Genomic DNA, 16,889 nt, shown 5'->3' with positions numbered 1-16,889 from the left:
GGTTCCAGATCTAGCCCCAGCCAGGTGGCGGCAGTACTTGCGGACACACCCAGGTCCCCATGAGAACACCCCTTCCCCCATCAACCCTCTCTAGCTGAGCCTAGTGCCAGACTGGGCAGATGCCCATGGCCTATGCCACAGCAGTGACAGGATGGACAGGGGGATATGGCCACAGGGTCCAGGAGAACAAGAGGGTAGAGGATCTTGTGATGAGGAAGGGCACAGAGCACTTGCAATATCTTGTTCCACTAGGACAGCCATCATTTTCTCATGCCTGTCCAGATCACCATTGTTTTAGGCACCGAAAATTTCTCTCTTTCTCTCTCATTCTCTCTCTCTCTCTCTCTCTCTCTCTCTCTCTCTCTCTCTCTCACACACACACACACACACACACACACACACACACACACACACACTCCCTCTCTCTCTCTCACATACTCATATACACACTTCATTCCCCAACATCACGACACCATTTTACACCCATTTCTCCATGTGGTTAAATTTTTTTTTTAGTTCTCATTTTTTCTAAGAAAAAAGCAACAAGAAAATAATTCAGAGTTTATACAAAACATCTTTACATTATTTTTTTTCCAAAAAGACTAGTATTTACACAAATGGCAACAGAAACAAAAACAAAAACAAAAAACCCTTCCGACTGCCACCTGGAAGGGGCTGGCTGTTCCGCTCCCTCTCCCACCTGGCACTGGGGTGGGCAGCTGGCCAGGAGGCAGTGTGGAGGTGGATGATGTGAGGCCCAGCTCCTTCCATGGCCACTCTGGGAGCGCCTGCAAGGCGCATGTGAGTGGCAGTCTGTTAGCAGCCGTGCTGGCAAGGAGCCGGGGTCAAAGTGCACGGCGTGCTAGCCCAGCCCTAGGCAAGCCTCTTCCTCTTTCCAAGCCCCAGCCCAAGATTGCAGGGCCAGTGGGAGCTGGGTTGGGGGAGGGTGCACCCACCTGTGCTAGAGCCCACAAAAGGAGCAGGCCACCTGGCCTTATACCCGCTTAGTTCTCTGCCCTGGGCCTCTGTTTCCCCACCAAGCTGAAATGCTAAAGGTGAGGGGAGAACAGGGCAGAGGGGAAAGGGGGAACTCCCAGCTCTGCAGGGCAAATAGCCACCTGGGCACCTCACCTCCCTCCACCCCCCATGAGGTCATCTGCCTGCAGCAGCTCTCCTGTTCCCCAGACAACAGCCAATTAAGACGTTAATTACCGTGAGAGTGAGGGAGGCAGGAGATGCCCAAGAATCCCACAAGGAAGGGATTTTTTTTTTTTTTTTGGTGGAAGGATGGCAGCCACTACCCCATTTGCCAAGATCAGCACTGCAGAAGGAGGGTCAGTGGGGGAAGGGTGAGACACCTTGTCCAGTGGCACTCTCGTCTTCCCTCGTGGGCAAGAACAGCCCTGGCCCACCCCGCCACCCAACAAATGCCAAGGAGTTTATAAAAGAAATGCCATCCTCTACTTCCTGGCTGGCCATATCCTGCCCCAGGCCCCTGATACTGGGGTCAGCCGGGCTCAGAAAAGCTGGGGAGGGGCTGCCTTTTCCATTTTTCTTAAAAAAAAAAAAAAAACCAGATGGAAATGAATTGACAGCTAAAAAATGAACGCAAAAACATTAAAAACAGTGATGATAGTGGACAAGCAGTCCTGGGAAGGGAGAAACGGGGCGAGGAGGGGGGCAGGGCCGTGGGGGGGGGGCAACTCCCTGCCTGCTGTCCATCAGCATCAGACCCTGCCCTCCAAGAAGGGGTGCCCCCGCAGAGCCCAGAGGCCTGGCCAGAGGGGGAAGGCACAAGAGCATGGGGGCTAGGGGCACAAGCACCCCCCTCCAAAGCCCAGGGGGCAGGGCAAAAGGGGGATTATAAAAGCCAAGAAACTACAAAACTAAATACAAAGGTGGGCACAGCTGGCAAGGGGAGGGACATGGGTGAGGAAGGAGAGGTGCAGTCCCGGCCAACTGTCCCTCGGGGCCGAGGCCGCCCGGGCCCTCAGACCTTGTAGTAGATGTTCGCTGGACTCTGGGGCGGCATCTCCTGGACGATGTAGACGGGGTGCCCGTAGTCTCCACTCACCTTCTCATAGTGGGGGCAGTAGTTGTTCTCTGTAGTCCGTAAGGGGATGATGATGTCGCTGGGCTCGGTGCCCGCCGTGCCACTGCCCCCCTTGGGACTGGCCAGGGTGCTGAGCGAGAGGGCAGGCGCCCGCTGCTGCGTGTGCTTGCGGTGCCGCTTGCGTAGTTTCAGTAGCAGGACGGTCAGGAAGATGATTATAAGCAGGAAGATGACACAGCCAGCGCCTACGGCTGCAAACAACGCCACCTTCGAGTTGAAGAAGCTGTCGGGGTCCCCGCTGCTGCCTCCACTCCCGCTGGGGCCACTTTTCTCCTTCTGGTTCACAGTTTCTGCGGATGGGAAAGGGAGGGGAGGAAGGTCAGCCAGGGGTCCTTGGGGACACAGGGTGGATCTCAGGTGGCACCCTGCCTTCCTTCAGAGCTAGGGCCGAGCAATAGCTTCTGCCCTCTGGGAGATACCCACACACTTACCATGCTTGCCATCAGAATCATCCAGGGAGCCCCGTCCGCCAGGGCCCTGCGTGGCCATCTTGATAGTGTTGTCTGCCTCCTTGCTGGGCCGGCTAGTAGTCAGCTGCTCAGGTGTCACAGCATTGGGGTCTGAGGGTGGGGAGAAGATAGGTGAGTGGTGGCGGGGGGGTTCCCTGACAGCATAGGTGCCTCAGTTATACGGCACGGGCCAAAAACGGCCCAGATACTGGACCTCAGATCCTCTAGCCCTACTGCCCCCAACCCATTCCCCACACCACCACACCCAAGTTAGGAGCATCTGTTGCAAAAGCCTAGCTGGGGAAACCACTACCCCCTCAGGGTGCTCACCTTGCCCAACCTTCATGACGATCTTCATGGTGCGTGTGCGGCACACGCCTCCCTCTCGGTTCTCCAGTCCCTCCAGGCTCCCATTGGATGTAGCTGCAGCAAGAGGCCAGAGCATTCAGGGTGAGGGAGAGGGCTGCCTGCATTACCCAGAAGCCCTAGTGCTGCCTGAGCCCATAACGACGGAACTGGGAGCCAGGGAGTTGCAACCTGATTCCACCTACCTATGAACCTTTCTACTTCTCTCCTCCCACTAGGAACAGAGTCCAGGAACTAGCCCCACCCGCAAGGGCACTGCTCCCCTATCAGGACCAGGCAGTGGCTCTTTTTTCTCAGTGGAAACTAAGTATGTCTTCTCATTGAGCGATGTTGCTCAGAGGCAAAATAATTGGAACTGGCATGTTGCAGGAGGCTTCTATACAGACTGGAAGGAATGCTAGATTAGGAGTCAAGAGAATTGGGCTGGAATCCCAACCTATCCCTAACTCTCTGTGCGATCTAGCATAAGGTAAAGCTCTTGGGGCCTCAGTTTCTCGTGAAGAAACTCTGCTATCTCTGCCATTCCCAGGATTAGAAATTAGGCAGGCAAAGGAAATAAGAGAGAACACCACAGATCAGAGTCCTTTCCCATCCAACTGCTAGAGCCAGGATGAGCTGGGAGCAGGCCTCTTGGTGAACATTAGGGTCAGAATTCCAAGGCCAGGCTAGGAGGAGGGCACGCCAGTCTTCAAAGGGGACCAGATCAGGATGGGCCTGACCTGTGTGCATTCTCATTGCATGACTCAGAAGCTCCCACTGCTACTGCACAGGAGAGAACCACGTGGTGGGCAGGGACTCACAGGTAATGTAGTAGTCATGGTGCTTCTTGAACTCCAGACCCATGTAGTTGGGGCTGAACTCCTGGAACTTGATGGTGAAGCGGATTTCCTGCTCTGGCCTATTGCAGGTGACCAGCACGTTGGGGTCAAGCACGGTGCTGCAGGCAGCTGCCTGTTCAGGCCGCACCAGGTATAGCTTGTAGTACTCATAGGGCCGCCCGGCTTCTGCTCGGGGGCAGATGATGTCCAGTTTGTCTCCAATCTTTGGGTAGATCACCAGGCCCTTCCCACTTAGGAACCTGCCCAGGAGGGAAAAGATGGTCAGCCCCAGGGTTGAGGGTCTCAGGCCATCCTCAGAACCAGGGGAGTAGACAGTGAAGGCCAGGCTGGGTGCACTGGGTGGAGATGGTGAGGACAGACATTCTTGTCCTTCCTCCATCCTCAGGCTGGGGGTGGGGAGAGAGAACCACACTGCCAGCAGGGTGTGGAAGGGGTGGCCTATGGGCAAGGCTGCCAGGCTTTGACTGCTCGGCAGGGTGGGGCACTGCCTAGCTGGGGGTGCCCTTTGTCCTAATGTGGCATTTCCGCAGGGGGCTGACGTGGCAGATGGGCTGGGTACCAAGGTGTCAGGCCTGGGCTGCCTGGAGGTGGCAGCCCTGTCCTCCTCCCACCCCTAACACACTGACATGCCTCCACAGCCACGGCTACTAGCTCCCTAGCACATGTGTTTGCACATGCACATGCACACACACACACAGAAACACGCACACGACAAGCCCACACATGCCCTAGCCACCACCCCCGCAGCTCCCAGCCAACTGCTGGGGGTGCATAACCTTTCTGGGACCCGTGCCTTCTCCCCCATCCTTTGCTAGTCTTGGTCCTGATGGGGAGATAGGAACAGGCATTGCCTAGAGCCAAGGCCACAGTCCCCAGCCAGGCGCAGCTCCACACAGCTTTCTCCACTCCCCACTGCCAGGCATCCTACTGGGATCTACCCTACCCCCATAATGCAAAAGCCTGAATCCCCAAATTTGACCAGTCTCACTGCTTAGAACAGAGGAAGGGGAGAAGGAGCCCAAGCGAGGACAACAGAGATCATATCAGACAGGGCCCCAGGAATCTCGCTCATCTATGTTCTAATCCCATCTCCACACTGCCTCTACTCCAGATCCTGAGAGGAGATGGACAAGTGCCTCCCCAGCCAGGTTCATCTTCTAATCCAGAAGGCCAGGCACTGGGAAATAGCAGGGGGAGGGCAGTTGCCTGGGGCCACCTATTCGTATCATCCTATCCTTGCCTAAGAGAATGGTGCTCTCATCTGGAAAAAAAAAGGCACATATGTATGTATGACTGAATCACTTTGCTATACACCTGAAACTAACACAACACTGTAATCAATGATGCTTCAATACAAAATAAACACAAAGAAAGCGGTGCTCTCCCAGCCATTTTTGAGCCTGGGCAGGCTGGAATTGGGTGCAAAGCAGTATGATGTAGGAGAAAAAAGACTTTGGGATCAGATAGATGGTAGCCCTGATTAGCTCTGTGAACTTGGATGAGCTTTCTGATCTCCCTAAGTATCAGTGTCCTCACTTATAAACTGGGGATGGGAAGAGCCCCACCTCCCAGGATTGCGAAGGGGAGACACGATGGCATATGTAGAGCACCCAGCACACACTTGGCGCTCAACCACTTGACTCCAGCTTAGGAATTATTCTGGTCTGCCAAGAGGCAGAAGGCCAGACACTAACACCAAGTGCCTATGAGCTCAGTCTTGTTTCTTGGGTGGGAAGTAGGAAAAGAAGACATGGCCCCATCCTCAAGGACGTTATTGTCTGGTTGGGGTCAGGAAAGTAAATGGCCCTCGCTGCAGCAATAGACAGCACCAGGCTATCAGGAGGCTATGAGCGAGGATGGTAGCTCAAAAGGCAGGGGCTGAAGGCAGAAAGAGGAAGGAGACTGCTCATCTGAAAGGACAGTTAGAGATGGTCCCACAAAAAGAGTGAGATGAAAGTGGGTCCAGGGCAGGGGGCGGGGAGGAATAAGAAGTCAACATACAAGAGTAGACAGCATGCTGGGACACAAAACCCAGGCCAGTGATTGGCCCAGTAATGAGTAGAGAGGAGCAGAAGAAGAGGTGGAAAAGCTCAGCTAGAGCCAGACTGAAAGACAGGGCATGACAAGCAGTGTGGGTTTCATCCAGTGGGGGTTAGACTTTCTAGCAGGAAGGACAACGAAGGGCTGAAGGCAGTGCTTCAAGAGAAGGGAGCTGATGGTGGAAAAGCATGGTTCCACTTCCTGAGGGCTACAAGGCATGAGGGCCTTCTGGGAGTTTACTACCCCCACCTGAGGGAGGGAAATGATACCTAAGGGGGTGAGTAAGGGAACAAGACCAAGTAGATGAAGGACAGTAGCCCTTTCTCCATTTCCAGGGAGGCCTCCACCAAGCTGGAGCCTGCCATCTTGCTGTGCAGGAGGGTAAAAACCACAACAAGAAGGTTTCCCCCTTGGTACCTAGCTTTCCCGCACTCCAGGCACCAGATGGAGGGCCATACAAACGTTTGAGAGAAAATGCCCCCATCCCACACATAACAAAAAGCCAAGAAGTTTCGCCAAAGCCTCCAAAATTCCCAAGGCATTTTTCACTTTCCAATCCTCATACTGGTTTCTTCCAGACAGTGGGATTAGACAACTTGGAACAGCTTAGAACCAGAAGGAAACTTCGAGACCCACCTGGGTCCAGGCTCCTCATGTGAGAGAATGAGTGATCAGATGAATGCTCCTATTGGAGAAGTGTACTCAAAGTCAAACTGAGGAGCCTAAATTCACCAGGATGTTAACCCCTGGGGGTCCTGGGAGAGGATCTAAAACATTGGCTGAATCCTTGTATAGCTGCACTTCCAAACAAGACCCTACCTGGAGGTGACAGTAGGTAGAAGGCAGGCAAAGGGGTTCAGGTCAGCTCATTTTTATAACCACTTGGCCCAGCTTACTCACAGGGACTCTTGTCTGCCCTGAGCACAGTCTCTCATTGCCACTTGGGCTCTGGAGCCCTGGAATCAGAACACAGGGCTTCCAGCTACTCAAGGCTCTACCTTGAACCCAGAAACACCAAGGAAACAGATGTCTATGTAGTAGGTGGGGGAGGGGGAAGAAGAGAGGACTATCGCCCCCCAACACCCCTCAGACTCTCTCATCAACCTCAGTGAACAGAATTCATAAATATTCATAAGTTCATTTGCATAGCAGCTGGCAGAGAGAAACTCACCTTCCCTTAAAGTGCAGAAGGAAGAGGAGCCTGATGAGACCCAGCTTCCCTGACCCTGGTCCCCCATGATAGTGCCTCCTTAGCCTCTTCCCCACCACTAAGAAAAGTGCTTCTGGGCTTGTGAGCAGCCCCAGAAAGTGGGGAGGGGCCATGAAGGGTGAGTATGAGTATGCAGCAGTGAGAGTGAAGCCCGAGGTCAGGTTTGATGCTGGTCACCCTGTATGCAGGGAGCCTATAGGTCTCCCCTGGTACCCACCAGGTTAGGAGTAGGGACATGAGAAGAGGTGGAAGACAGTGCCCAGTTAAACTCTATATCCCTCACTTTTTAAAACGTACTACTCCCCCTATTACCAAGCCAAGCTTTCCAGCCTGGGGCCACCCCCAGACAAAGCCCTTTTCTGGAAAATAAGGGGATTGACATGGCCCAGCAGGAAGCCTGCAGCAAATCGCCATGGTAACCCCTGAGGCCTTCCCTCCTTAGCCTCTGATAGCCCCGAGGACCCCAGGGAGCCACCCCCAGGGAGTTAAAGGACTCAAGGAGGCAGGCGGCCTGAGCATTCAGGCTCCCGTCTGTGGCCTGCCTCTTCCCCTCCACCCTAGCCCAAGTCTCTCCCCCAGCCTGCCTCCTGAGCTTAGAAGTATTGCCATGACTGCTGAAAAGAATCTTGGGAGATGAGAAGCCTGAAGGCTCTGGGGCAGTGGCCGGTACTGCTCAGAGGCCAACTGCCCACCTGTTTCTTTGTCCGGCTGAGCCCCTCTGCACCCATACGCAGACAAGTAAAGCTGGGTAGCTGTGGGGGTCATGCCTAGAAAGCTGCCCATGACCTACCAGCTCTTTGCTTCCTTCCCTCTCACCCTTCCCTCAGGCTCTAGGAACTTGTGGTCAGAGAGTGGACGAAGGGAGAGCTTGGTCCTAGGCCATGCCAGTCCAGGCTTGGTAAAGGCTCTAGCCACAGCCTTGATTCAGCGAAGCTGGCACCACACTGCGCCTGCACCCCCAGGGCGGCAGGACCAGTGGAGGATAGACCCCAAGCCAGAGCTCAAGTCTGCTCTCATCCCGGCTAGGGTGGGGAGCCCCCAAATTAAAGGCTCCTCTTTCACTCCCCCAGCTCCACCCAGCCCCCGAGGCAGCAGGAGCAGGCCTGGCGTGTCCCAGCAGTGCCCGCCCAGGCGTGGGTGGGCAGGAACAGCAGCTGGGTCCTGGCACACACACAGCAATGTCGGAGGCAGGGAAGCTAGGAGAGCCCCAGAGGAAGTCACCCCCCCCCACCTACAATGAGCTACATCTCCCCTCTGCCCCACTGGGCCAATACTAGTGCCCACTGCGGGCTTAACACCCCCTTCCTTGTTGGAGTCTTTCTGTGGGGTCCCTGAGAGGCAGTGAGATTTCTGGCCCAGAGAGGAACCAAGGCTGCTGTTCAGAGCCCACGAGGGAGAGCGCCAGGCATCAAGCTGGCTGCCTCTAGATCAGGTCACCCCGAGCACACTGCCCTCAGAGGTAGGCCTTGCAAAGTCAAATGAGGAAGCCAGATCACTGCTCATCCCACGTGGGCAGGCTCTGAGTCACAAGGACAGATGCACGCACACCTGTGAGGCAAGAGGGGAACCCAGGGGCAAGAGCCAGTGCCACTTTCTAAATCCAGTTTTTCCCCAGACTCTAAGGCAGCAGGATGGCATGGAAAGAATGGCATAGGGCACATTTCTACCCACTATGAGATGACTGACTTTAAACAAGTAACCTCCCTTTTCCAGGAAAATGCCTCCTTATCTGGAAAACAGGGGCAATTCCAACTTCTCATCTGAGGATGAGTTGTAAGTAGTAAGGTACTGCCTTGCCTGACTGTTAGCACAACAAGCACAGTGTCACTTAGACGAAGCTGAAAAAGCTTCTTACAGTCCCGGCTGCTAGCAACCCTACCCGAAACGACTGGCATAAAAATCCACCCAAAAGGGGCTGCTATGGCACACAGGGGAAGGAACCTAGAATGTGGCTGGTGAGCATCCCCCTACTTCAACTCCCCTAATAATCATAGGGTGGACCCTCCCCCAAACCTGATGTTCCCATGGCAACTCGCTGCCTCCTGGCTGGCCCACTGGCTCCACAATCCCAATACCAGAAATCAGTGATGCACAGTGGTATCCAGGGCCCACCCACCCCTGTCCACCAGAACTGGTGAGGCAGTGGAGAGAGCCTGAGGGGAGAAAGGGAACCCTCCTTTCAGGCCGTAGCCTAGCCTCACAAGGCCCTTCTTGCCGAAGCCTTGCTGCCTGGGGTAGGGGGAGGAAAGGAGGAGAACTTTAGGAGCTGCTGGGTTCCCATCACTTTCGGGCCCCCACCTGTGGCTAATCAGCCACAGAGTAAAAGAGGTCAGGTCCCTAGCCGCCCCGGAAAGGGGCCCCCTGATCTGGCCTCCCCAGGACTGTGAGCTGGAACAGCTGTGAGGGGGCTGGGGCCAACACTTTGGCTTGTAGCAGGCAAGCCTGAGTTGGGGTCTGCAGCTGCCCCCACCCATGCTGGATAGAGTCAAGGGTCCTGGATGCCAAACTGAAGCCCCCACCACTGCCCCCTTGCAGGGAAGGTGTAATGTGATCTCAGGCACATTCCCACTCCCTGGAGGTGGGGGAACCTGAGTGGGGGGCAGGAAGGGGTCAGAACGGGACTGAGAGACTGAACTGCAGCAGCTGGACTTGGCTGAGGACTCAAGTATGAGGCCTGCCGGCTGCCCCAAACTCTCAGAGGAGAAGGCTGGGGGAGGGGGACTGCCCTGGGACCTTCCATCGCAGCCCTGACCCAAGCACACGCATGTACTTGGGTTCCTCCCAACCTCCAATGGGCCCAAACTCACCTTCCCACGCTGTGCTCATTGGGCAAATCTGACAAGAGGGCTAAGGAGGCAGAAGCATTTGCTGCCCAGGGACTACCACCCTGGAGGGCCCCAGCACCAATGTGGGAAAGAGGCGAGGAGTCTGAAGCCGAAGCTGGCCCTTCTGGCTCCCCTCTCCCAGTCAGGGCTGGGGCTGCCCAGACCCTGGAACCCGGAAACATACCCCCAGCCCGACCACTTCTTTATTTTGATTTTTTCCCAAGGAGGAAGCAATTAAGCGGGGTTTATAGGCGCTGAGAGATTTGGGGGGGGGAAGGGGGGGTTGCCAGCTCCTGACAGGACTGAGGAGAGAGACCAAAAGCCGGGAGGAAGAGGGGAGGGACGGGAGAAAATGAGCCTGTGAGGGAGAGCACGGGCATGTGCGAGAAACAAAAGGACTTGAGAAAAAGAGGCAGAGAGTGACTAAGAGTGAGAGGGAGTGTGAGAAAGAGGGAGAGCAGGCGAGCTGAGCTGGAGAGGGGAGGTGAACACGGCTCACACAGGGTGTGAGAAGGCGAACCAACAACGACCTGAGAGGGAGAACTCGGGCAGGAGGCAAAAACGGGAGAGAAAGATAGAAAGAAACTGTTTATTTGAAAGGCTGTGGCAGCCCGAGGCTTGGGCGCGGTGGTAGAGGCAGCCCCCAGAGCTCAGAGTGTAGATGAGGGCAATGCCTTCCTCCTGTCCCCCCGACCTCCCCACCCCCGAAACACCCGCACTAACACACACAGACAGGCTGCATTCCAGACCCCTAGTCAGAGATGGAACTCTGGGCGGGGGGCGGGGGGGGGCGGGCGTCACAGGGGCACCAGGATCACTCCCCCACCATTCCCAAGATCTCCTCAATTACAAGATGGAATTTGTGCAGGTCGTACTGAGGCCTCAGCCACCACCACCCACCACCCCCAGGAAGCCTGCCCTCAGCCTAAAGTCAACTGGGGAGGGAGGCCTATATCAAAAACCTGTAAAAGGGTCTAGAGCACTAAAGGCTCAAAACACAAAAAGGGTGAAGCTCAGGGAGATCTTGTTTCTCCCAGTCAACCACCCCCCTCACTCTGCAGGAGGGCTCCTTTCCAGCTGTGGAACTGCCTGCTATCTCTCTTTCTGGTTAGAGACCCGAGAGAGCAATTAGGTCATTCCCATGAGCCCCTGTGATGGGCTACCCCAGGCAGATTTCTGCTCTCCTGGCTCAAGAGAGAGCATTTCCAATCTCCACCCTTACAGGGGGGAACTGGGCACTCCACAATTTTTCCCCTTGGGCTGAGAGCCCAGGGCCCCAAACCATTTTGAGTCCCTGCTGTTAGAAGAGCGCTTTGCCCAGTTTGGCTTCTGAGTAAGGAGGAAATTCTTGTCAGTCCCTTTCCTTGCACTGAGGCAGAGCCCTCGATCCTGACCCTGGTTTAGACATCCCACTAACCAATAAATAGGACCTTATCTTAACCCAAAGAGAAGAGAACTAAAGAAGCAGTCCTCTGCCACTCTAGAGCTGAAAGATGCACGGCCCCTGTAACCTAAGAGGCCAAGGCATGCAGGAGCCTGGGAAGTTAGCTGGGAGCCCAGGAGAGTGAACAGGAAGAGATTCCAGATACAGGAATTGTAGAGCACAGATAGGGCAGGCCAACGGTCCCCAGTTTCCCACTAAGTGGTGTGTCCCCACACTGCTGGGACCTCCAGAAAACAGAAAGGAAGAGCAATTTTGACCCTGGGTTCCAACCTGAGTCCTGGATACCAAAAGAGGAAAAGGTCCAGAGGTCATTATACAGCCCAGAGACTCCCCACTAACAGCCCAGAAACCACTGAGCCACCGCCCTGAAAGGTGTGTGTGCTGGGGAGGGGGGTGGGGGGGATTGTAAGGGAAAGGAGGAAGAAGAGAAGAAAGGATCTCCTCTATATAGCTGCCTCCCCAACCCCTTGGGAAAAGCTAAGCACAGCTCCCCAATCTGAGGGACAGAGGGTAGGGGGGGTCAATGGGACCCGCCTGGGCAGGAATCCTTCGCTTTCCACCCACCTCCCTCGCTAGCTCGGCCATCACTCTCTGACCAGGCCAGCCCTGGAAGCTATGCCTCAGGCTCCCTTGGACCCCCGATGGGCGCTTGATCGAACACCCCCCCCCCCCGCAAACAAAACCCCTCTCCCACTCCGCCCCTCTCCACCCGCCGCCTTTGTGAGCCTGGGAGCGGCGCCCGCCCTTCCACGGCCCCAGCAGGGAGAAGGGGGGGGGGGTAGCCTAGAAGAGACGGCAAACCAAAAAGCTAGGGAGGCAAACAAGGAAGAAAGAGAAATGAAAATGGGAGAAGCCTGAATGGGGGATACAGGAGCTGCCACCCGCCCCCGAGCGAGGAGTCCCGCGCGGAGATCCCTTCACAGCTAAACAAACGAGGAACCTGTGTTCCTCCTCCCCCGCCCAGGTCAAGCTCGCCCCCCCCACCTCCTCACCGAGCGGCTCTCGGCGAAAACCGCCACGTTCCCAGGGGCCCCCCGAGGGGGCTGCTTTCTCTCCCCAACCCGCTCTCCCGTGCGCTTTCGAGCGCTCGGACTCCCAGCACCGCCGGGCGCAACCATCTCGACTTGATCCGGGACGAGCGCTGGAGAGGGCCGGGAAGCCGAGGGGTCACAACCCAGCCAAGGGCCCCCACCCCACCCCGCCGCACCCTGCCCCACCCGTCCGCAGAGAAACACTCGAAAAAGCCAGAGACAAAATGGGGCGCCTCTCCTCCTCCAAACATCTTCTCACAGGCGCTCAGGGGCGCGCGGCCTCACCCCCAAGGAGTGCCTCCCACCCCCAGGGATCAGAGCAGATAAGTTACTCACTTGGGGTTGAGCGAGCTCCAGGACACGGGCTCCAGATTCTTGGCCAGCGGCGTGGCAAGCCGGCACAGCGCCAAAACGACCATCGCCACAAGCCACTTGCCGAGCCAACGCTGCCCAGGCCGGGCCATCTTCCCGGGGGGCAGGCTGCACTTTGGGATCCCTTGGCGCCTCCTCAGCAACGCTGGCCTCGCCTTCCCGTGCCGCGCTGCGCTCCAAGCTGCTCAGGCGCCCATCCTCCGCAGCCGCCGGCCTTGAAGTGCTCCCCTCCCGCCGGCTTCGGTGTCGCTCTTCTCCGCCCCGCCGGCCAGGAAGACTCACTGGGCAGCCGCCCCCAACCCGGGCATGAGCTACGGCCTCCGAGGGCTCGCTCCCCTGGCCTCTCCGCCGCACGAGGCGCGACGGGGGCTGTGAGCCCCCGGGTGATCCCGCCGGATTCCGCTCGGCTTTCCGAGACTGTTTGGGACTGCGCGCCTTCTCCCCAATGGGGTCTCGTCACTGGAGACTCGGCGGTCGCCCCGAAGCCTCGACCGTTTCGGGATCGGCACCCTTGGGAAGAAGTGGGAGTCTCCCCAACACACGAGCTCGTTCCGGGGGCTCCCGACCGGAGCGCCCAGGCACGGGCTCCGTTCCTCCAGGCCACACTGAGACTCCGGGCTGTGCGCCCCCCGACAGCTTCTACTTCAGCGCGGGCCCCGCTCAGTGTACTTATAAGAGCGGGGAGACGCTGCCGAGAGAGCCAGTCCCATCAGTTTGCACCTCTGAAGCCTCGGCCGGGTGGCCCGGCAGTCCAGCCGCCGAGTCCTAGCTCCCTGACGATTGCGCCCGAGGGTCTGAGGCCAGTGCGAGGCTCACACACCTCCCACTGCTGTCCAGCGCGCATAGACTCCCTCCGCCGCGGCTGAGCTGTCTACTCCCCTGCTCAGGCGAACGCAAGGCCAACCCTACTCATCTTAGCCAATAGCAAGCTCCGTCACGGGGTCCTTGCCCCGCACCACGCCCCCAAGAACAGGAAGGGGGTGGGGTTTCAGGGAGCTCTTAAGGACGCCGCGCTCTTGATGGCACCAATCTGAATGTGCGGCTCGTGCGGTTAGGTGTGGGTCCCGCCTAGTCCGTTTCCAGAGCGCTCAGCCCGTGGGAAGTTGGCGCTCCTCTTGAGCTGTCGGCCTGTTCTCCTCCCCGCGCGCCTGGCCCGCTGACCTGGGCTAGACAGGCCCTGTCCTAAGTATTCCGGGAAAGTACTGCCATTCTTTTTTTACACACGCGAGCCCTGAAGTCCTGCTCCCATGCCCACCTCCGTGGGCTTGTATACTCTCAGTCCCGTAGGTCTCTGGTGGCCTTTCCTCCTTCCGCCCTCGCAGTGCGGGTCCGCTTGCAAATGGACTTGGAGTCCTGAAAAGACAAACCAATCGCGGTGGGTGGTGGAATCTCAGAGGAGTCAAGTACGGAAAAGGGGGAGGGAGGAAGATGAGTTCTTCGCCCCTGGGGACCAGGCCTTGGGAGTCTCAACTTTGGGGAAGAGCTTTGTGGAACAACGGGGGCCCAGTTTTGGGGTCTGGCATTGTCTCAAGGCGCGGGCAAAGCCCCAGGATACGGCAACGGGGATTAGAGGGCACCTCGGTAAAGAAAGACACCTGGAGGGCAAAGAGGAAAAGGCGCAGGGCAGAGGCGCCTTTCGAAAAAGCAAAAGCGGGCGCCCTCGCCCCAAGACTGCGGACTCCAGTCCCTCCCGGCCTCGCCATCTGGGTCTTTGTCTCCCAGCCCTGGCCCATTCTCCCCGCCCCTCCTCGCTTCCTTGCTTATAACTTTGGCTCCATCCCACAGCTCAGACCCTCCCGGTCCGACCCGCTCTCCTGGGTCGGACCACAGCAGACATACACACGTGCTAACGTCTCCCTCTACTGGTCTTCCATAGCACTGCGGGCGCCTGGGACCGACTGAGAGCACCCACCCCAACAAGAGCATGGCTCACAGCAGCCTGGCACAGGCACTTGAGCGCAAGACCTGGGATAGGGGAGGTGGCTTTGGCAAGAACAGAAGCCCGGTATGGGGAGGAGAAGAGATCACTAGGAGGAAGATCTGGGTTTTGGATTGACTCAGGGACTGCCAGGCTGCAGAGGATATAAAGTTTTCTTGCTGCTGCTTTATGGAAATAATTAGGTGAGTGACATTCCCGAAGTGCTCGCCATTTACAGTTTCCTGTCCTTGCACTTAAATAGGAGACTGAGCTACTGAGTTTCTCACTGGATCCTCTGATGATCTCTTTAGCTCATAGAGTGGGCCTGTATTTGGGTGGAAATAAAAAGGGAGAAGTGGGTTCCTCCCACTTTCAGGGACAGAGCCTGGAAGATCTGGGTAGAAAGGGAAGAAGAGGAGCTGTTTAAAAATCTCCCAGCTCCCAGATGGACCCCTTATTGGGGTGTGAGCAAGGAGAGACAAAAACTAGCTGCAGGGATATACCCATCATCCAGCTTGAAGACTAGGATTGCCACAAGTGTATGGCAGTACAGCAAAACCTGAGGATGAAAAACAGTCTGAGTACCTACTGTGTGCCAAGAACCATAGTAGAGGCATATCCCTTCAGAATCCTTTAGGCTCAGGAAGAAGTGATTCATCTGAGGTCACAGAGCTGATCGGTGGTAGAAGCAGGATTTGGCCCCAGACTTATCTTTCTCCAAAGCCTATGTCTGTTTCCCTGTACCATACCCACTCGCCACACTTCCAGCCCCTTCTTGCTTCCTTCCTTGCTTAATCCATTCCTAGTTGAAAGCTGGTTCATGCCTGGAAGGAAGTGGCCTTCAGGATGGCCAGGATTCCACTCTTCACTTCCAGTCCTCCAGAAGGTTTCTAGGCCTAGGAAAGTTCGTCTTTGGTCCTGGCCACATCCTCAAGTTTCCAGCTAAAATCATCACCACCAATCCAAGAACCAACTTTAGATTCCACTACCAGCACTCCCAGTGCCCGTCAGGAGGCAAGCCCAAGACCTGGTGGGGGATGGGGCAGATGAGGCTATGCTGCCAGACTTAGGAAACATGGGAAGACAGCAGCAGCTCCTGAGGGTGCCAACGCCTCATCCGGGGTGGGGAGGGCACAGAGGAAAGAACAGACTCTATGTCTAGGCCTGCTTTGCACGCTGGTCACCCCTGGTCACGGCACAGTCTTTCTGCCTCAACCTGTCCACCAGAGCCTCAGTAGCAAGGCTGGGCCTACTCCATCCCGCTGCCAGGGCCAATGACTCCAGGCCCCCACCTCCTGCCCCACCCTAGCAGGGCCTCTGATGTAGTGATTCATGCCCCTGAGGTAGGGAAAAATTACTCCCCAATGAAGCTAGAGAGGAAGTCAGGACCTATGGGGGCTGTGGACCCTCTCTTATCCAAGCTCTCTATGTTTCAGTGATAGTCACAACCCTCCCCCAAGCCTATCAGATCAGTGTTACCCAACCCACATACTTCTCAGGGTTCAAGTCCACAAGTGTTTCCTGAGCACTGATCCTGTGCTGGCCTCTGAACTGGTGATCCAAAGGGGAACCCCACCAAGCCCTGCCTTCAAGGAGCTCCAAGCAGATGGAAATCAGTATATGTGGGCCTCCTGGGCTCAGGGATGTGGAGGAATATCTGGCAGCTGCAGGAGGCCTTAGGCATCATGCAGCCTCTGGAGAGCTACAGAGATCAGCTTCCCACACCCATGGGATGCAAGGGGTGTGAACTTCAGAGCCACAGATTTCACTGCTTATCAGCTGTGTCTCCTTGGGCAAGTCACTTCCCCTGAGTGCTTTAGTTAACTCTTCTGTAACCTGGAGATCCTCTCTCCTTCAGGGAGCCATGCTGAGCAGTGAATGAGATAATGCACTGAAAGGGCTTAGAATCACGGTCAGCCCACCATGGTGCTTACTGAATGGAAACTATTATTCCTCTGCAGAGCCTCCCACAGAGACACCATCATTCTTGGTCACGCATGTTCTCACCTGTTAACATGTGCTTGGTGGGCCCCGTGCACATTATTTTCACTCCTCTCATATTCTTACACATGTACACACTTGTACCTGAACCTGTCCATCTTCCTCTCCTATCCAGTCACGCAGCACCAGCTGACAGGCCTGGTTCCTGACCTCGTGGGACATAGAGTACAGCCCCCACATTTTCTCATGTCACTGTCCCATGCACATACATAAACACACACATACACCTTCTCAATTACCATGGCTCTTGTCCTTGACTTCTTATTGTCTGCCTTGCACTC

The 16,889-nt window shown here is 56.3% G+C and overlaps 1 protein-coding gene across 1 annotated transcript; it reads right to left on the bottom strand.

Moving 5' to 3' along the window:
• Nucleotides 1-489: 489 nt before the first annotated feature.
• On the bottom strand, nucleotides 490-13,573 carry EFNB1 (ephrin B1). Its single transcript, XM_047765190.1, has 5 exons — nucleotides 12,654-13,573; nucleotides 3,729-4,006; nucleotides 2,893-2,985; nucleotides 2,545-2,673; nucleotides 490-2,403 (listed from the first exon to the last, which is right to left on the bottom strand). Exons 1-5 carry the CDS (start codon nucleotides 12,779-12,781, stop codon nucleotides 1,991-1,993), a joined length of 1,041 nt encoding a protein of 346 aa, XP_047621146.1. The 5' UTR covers nucleotides 12,782-13,573; the 3' UTR covers nucleotides 490-1,990.
• Nucleotides 13,574-16,889: the final 3,316 nt, after the last annotated feature.

This window comes from Phacochoerus africanus, chromosome X (assembly GCF_016906955.1).
Source record: "Phacochoerus africanus isolate WHEZ1 chromosome X, ROS_Pafr_v1, whole genome shotgun sequence".
NCBI classification, from domain to species: domain Eukaryota; kingdom Metazoa; phylum Chordata; class Mammalia; order Artiodactyla; family Suidae; genus Phacochoerus; species Phacochoerus africanus.
Note: the sequence above shows the minus strand (reverse complement) of the source record. Positions and strands in the feature narration are given on the sequence as shown.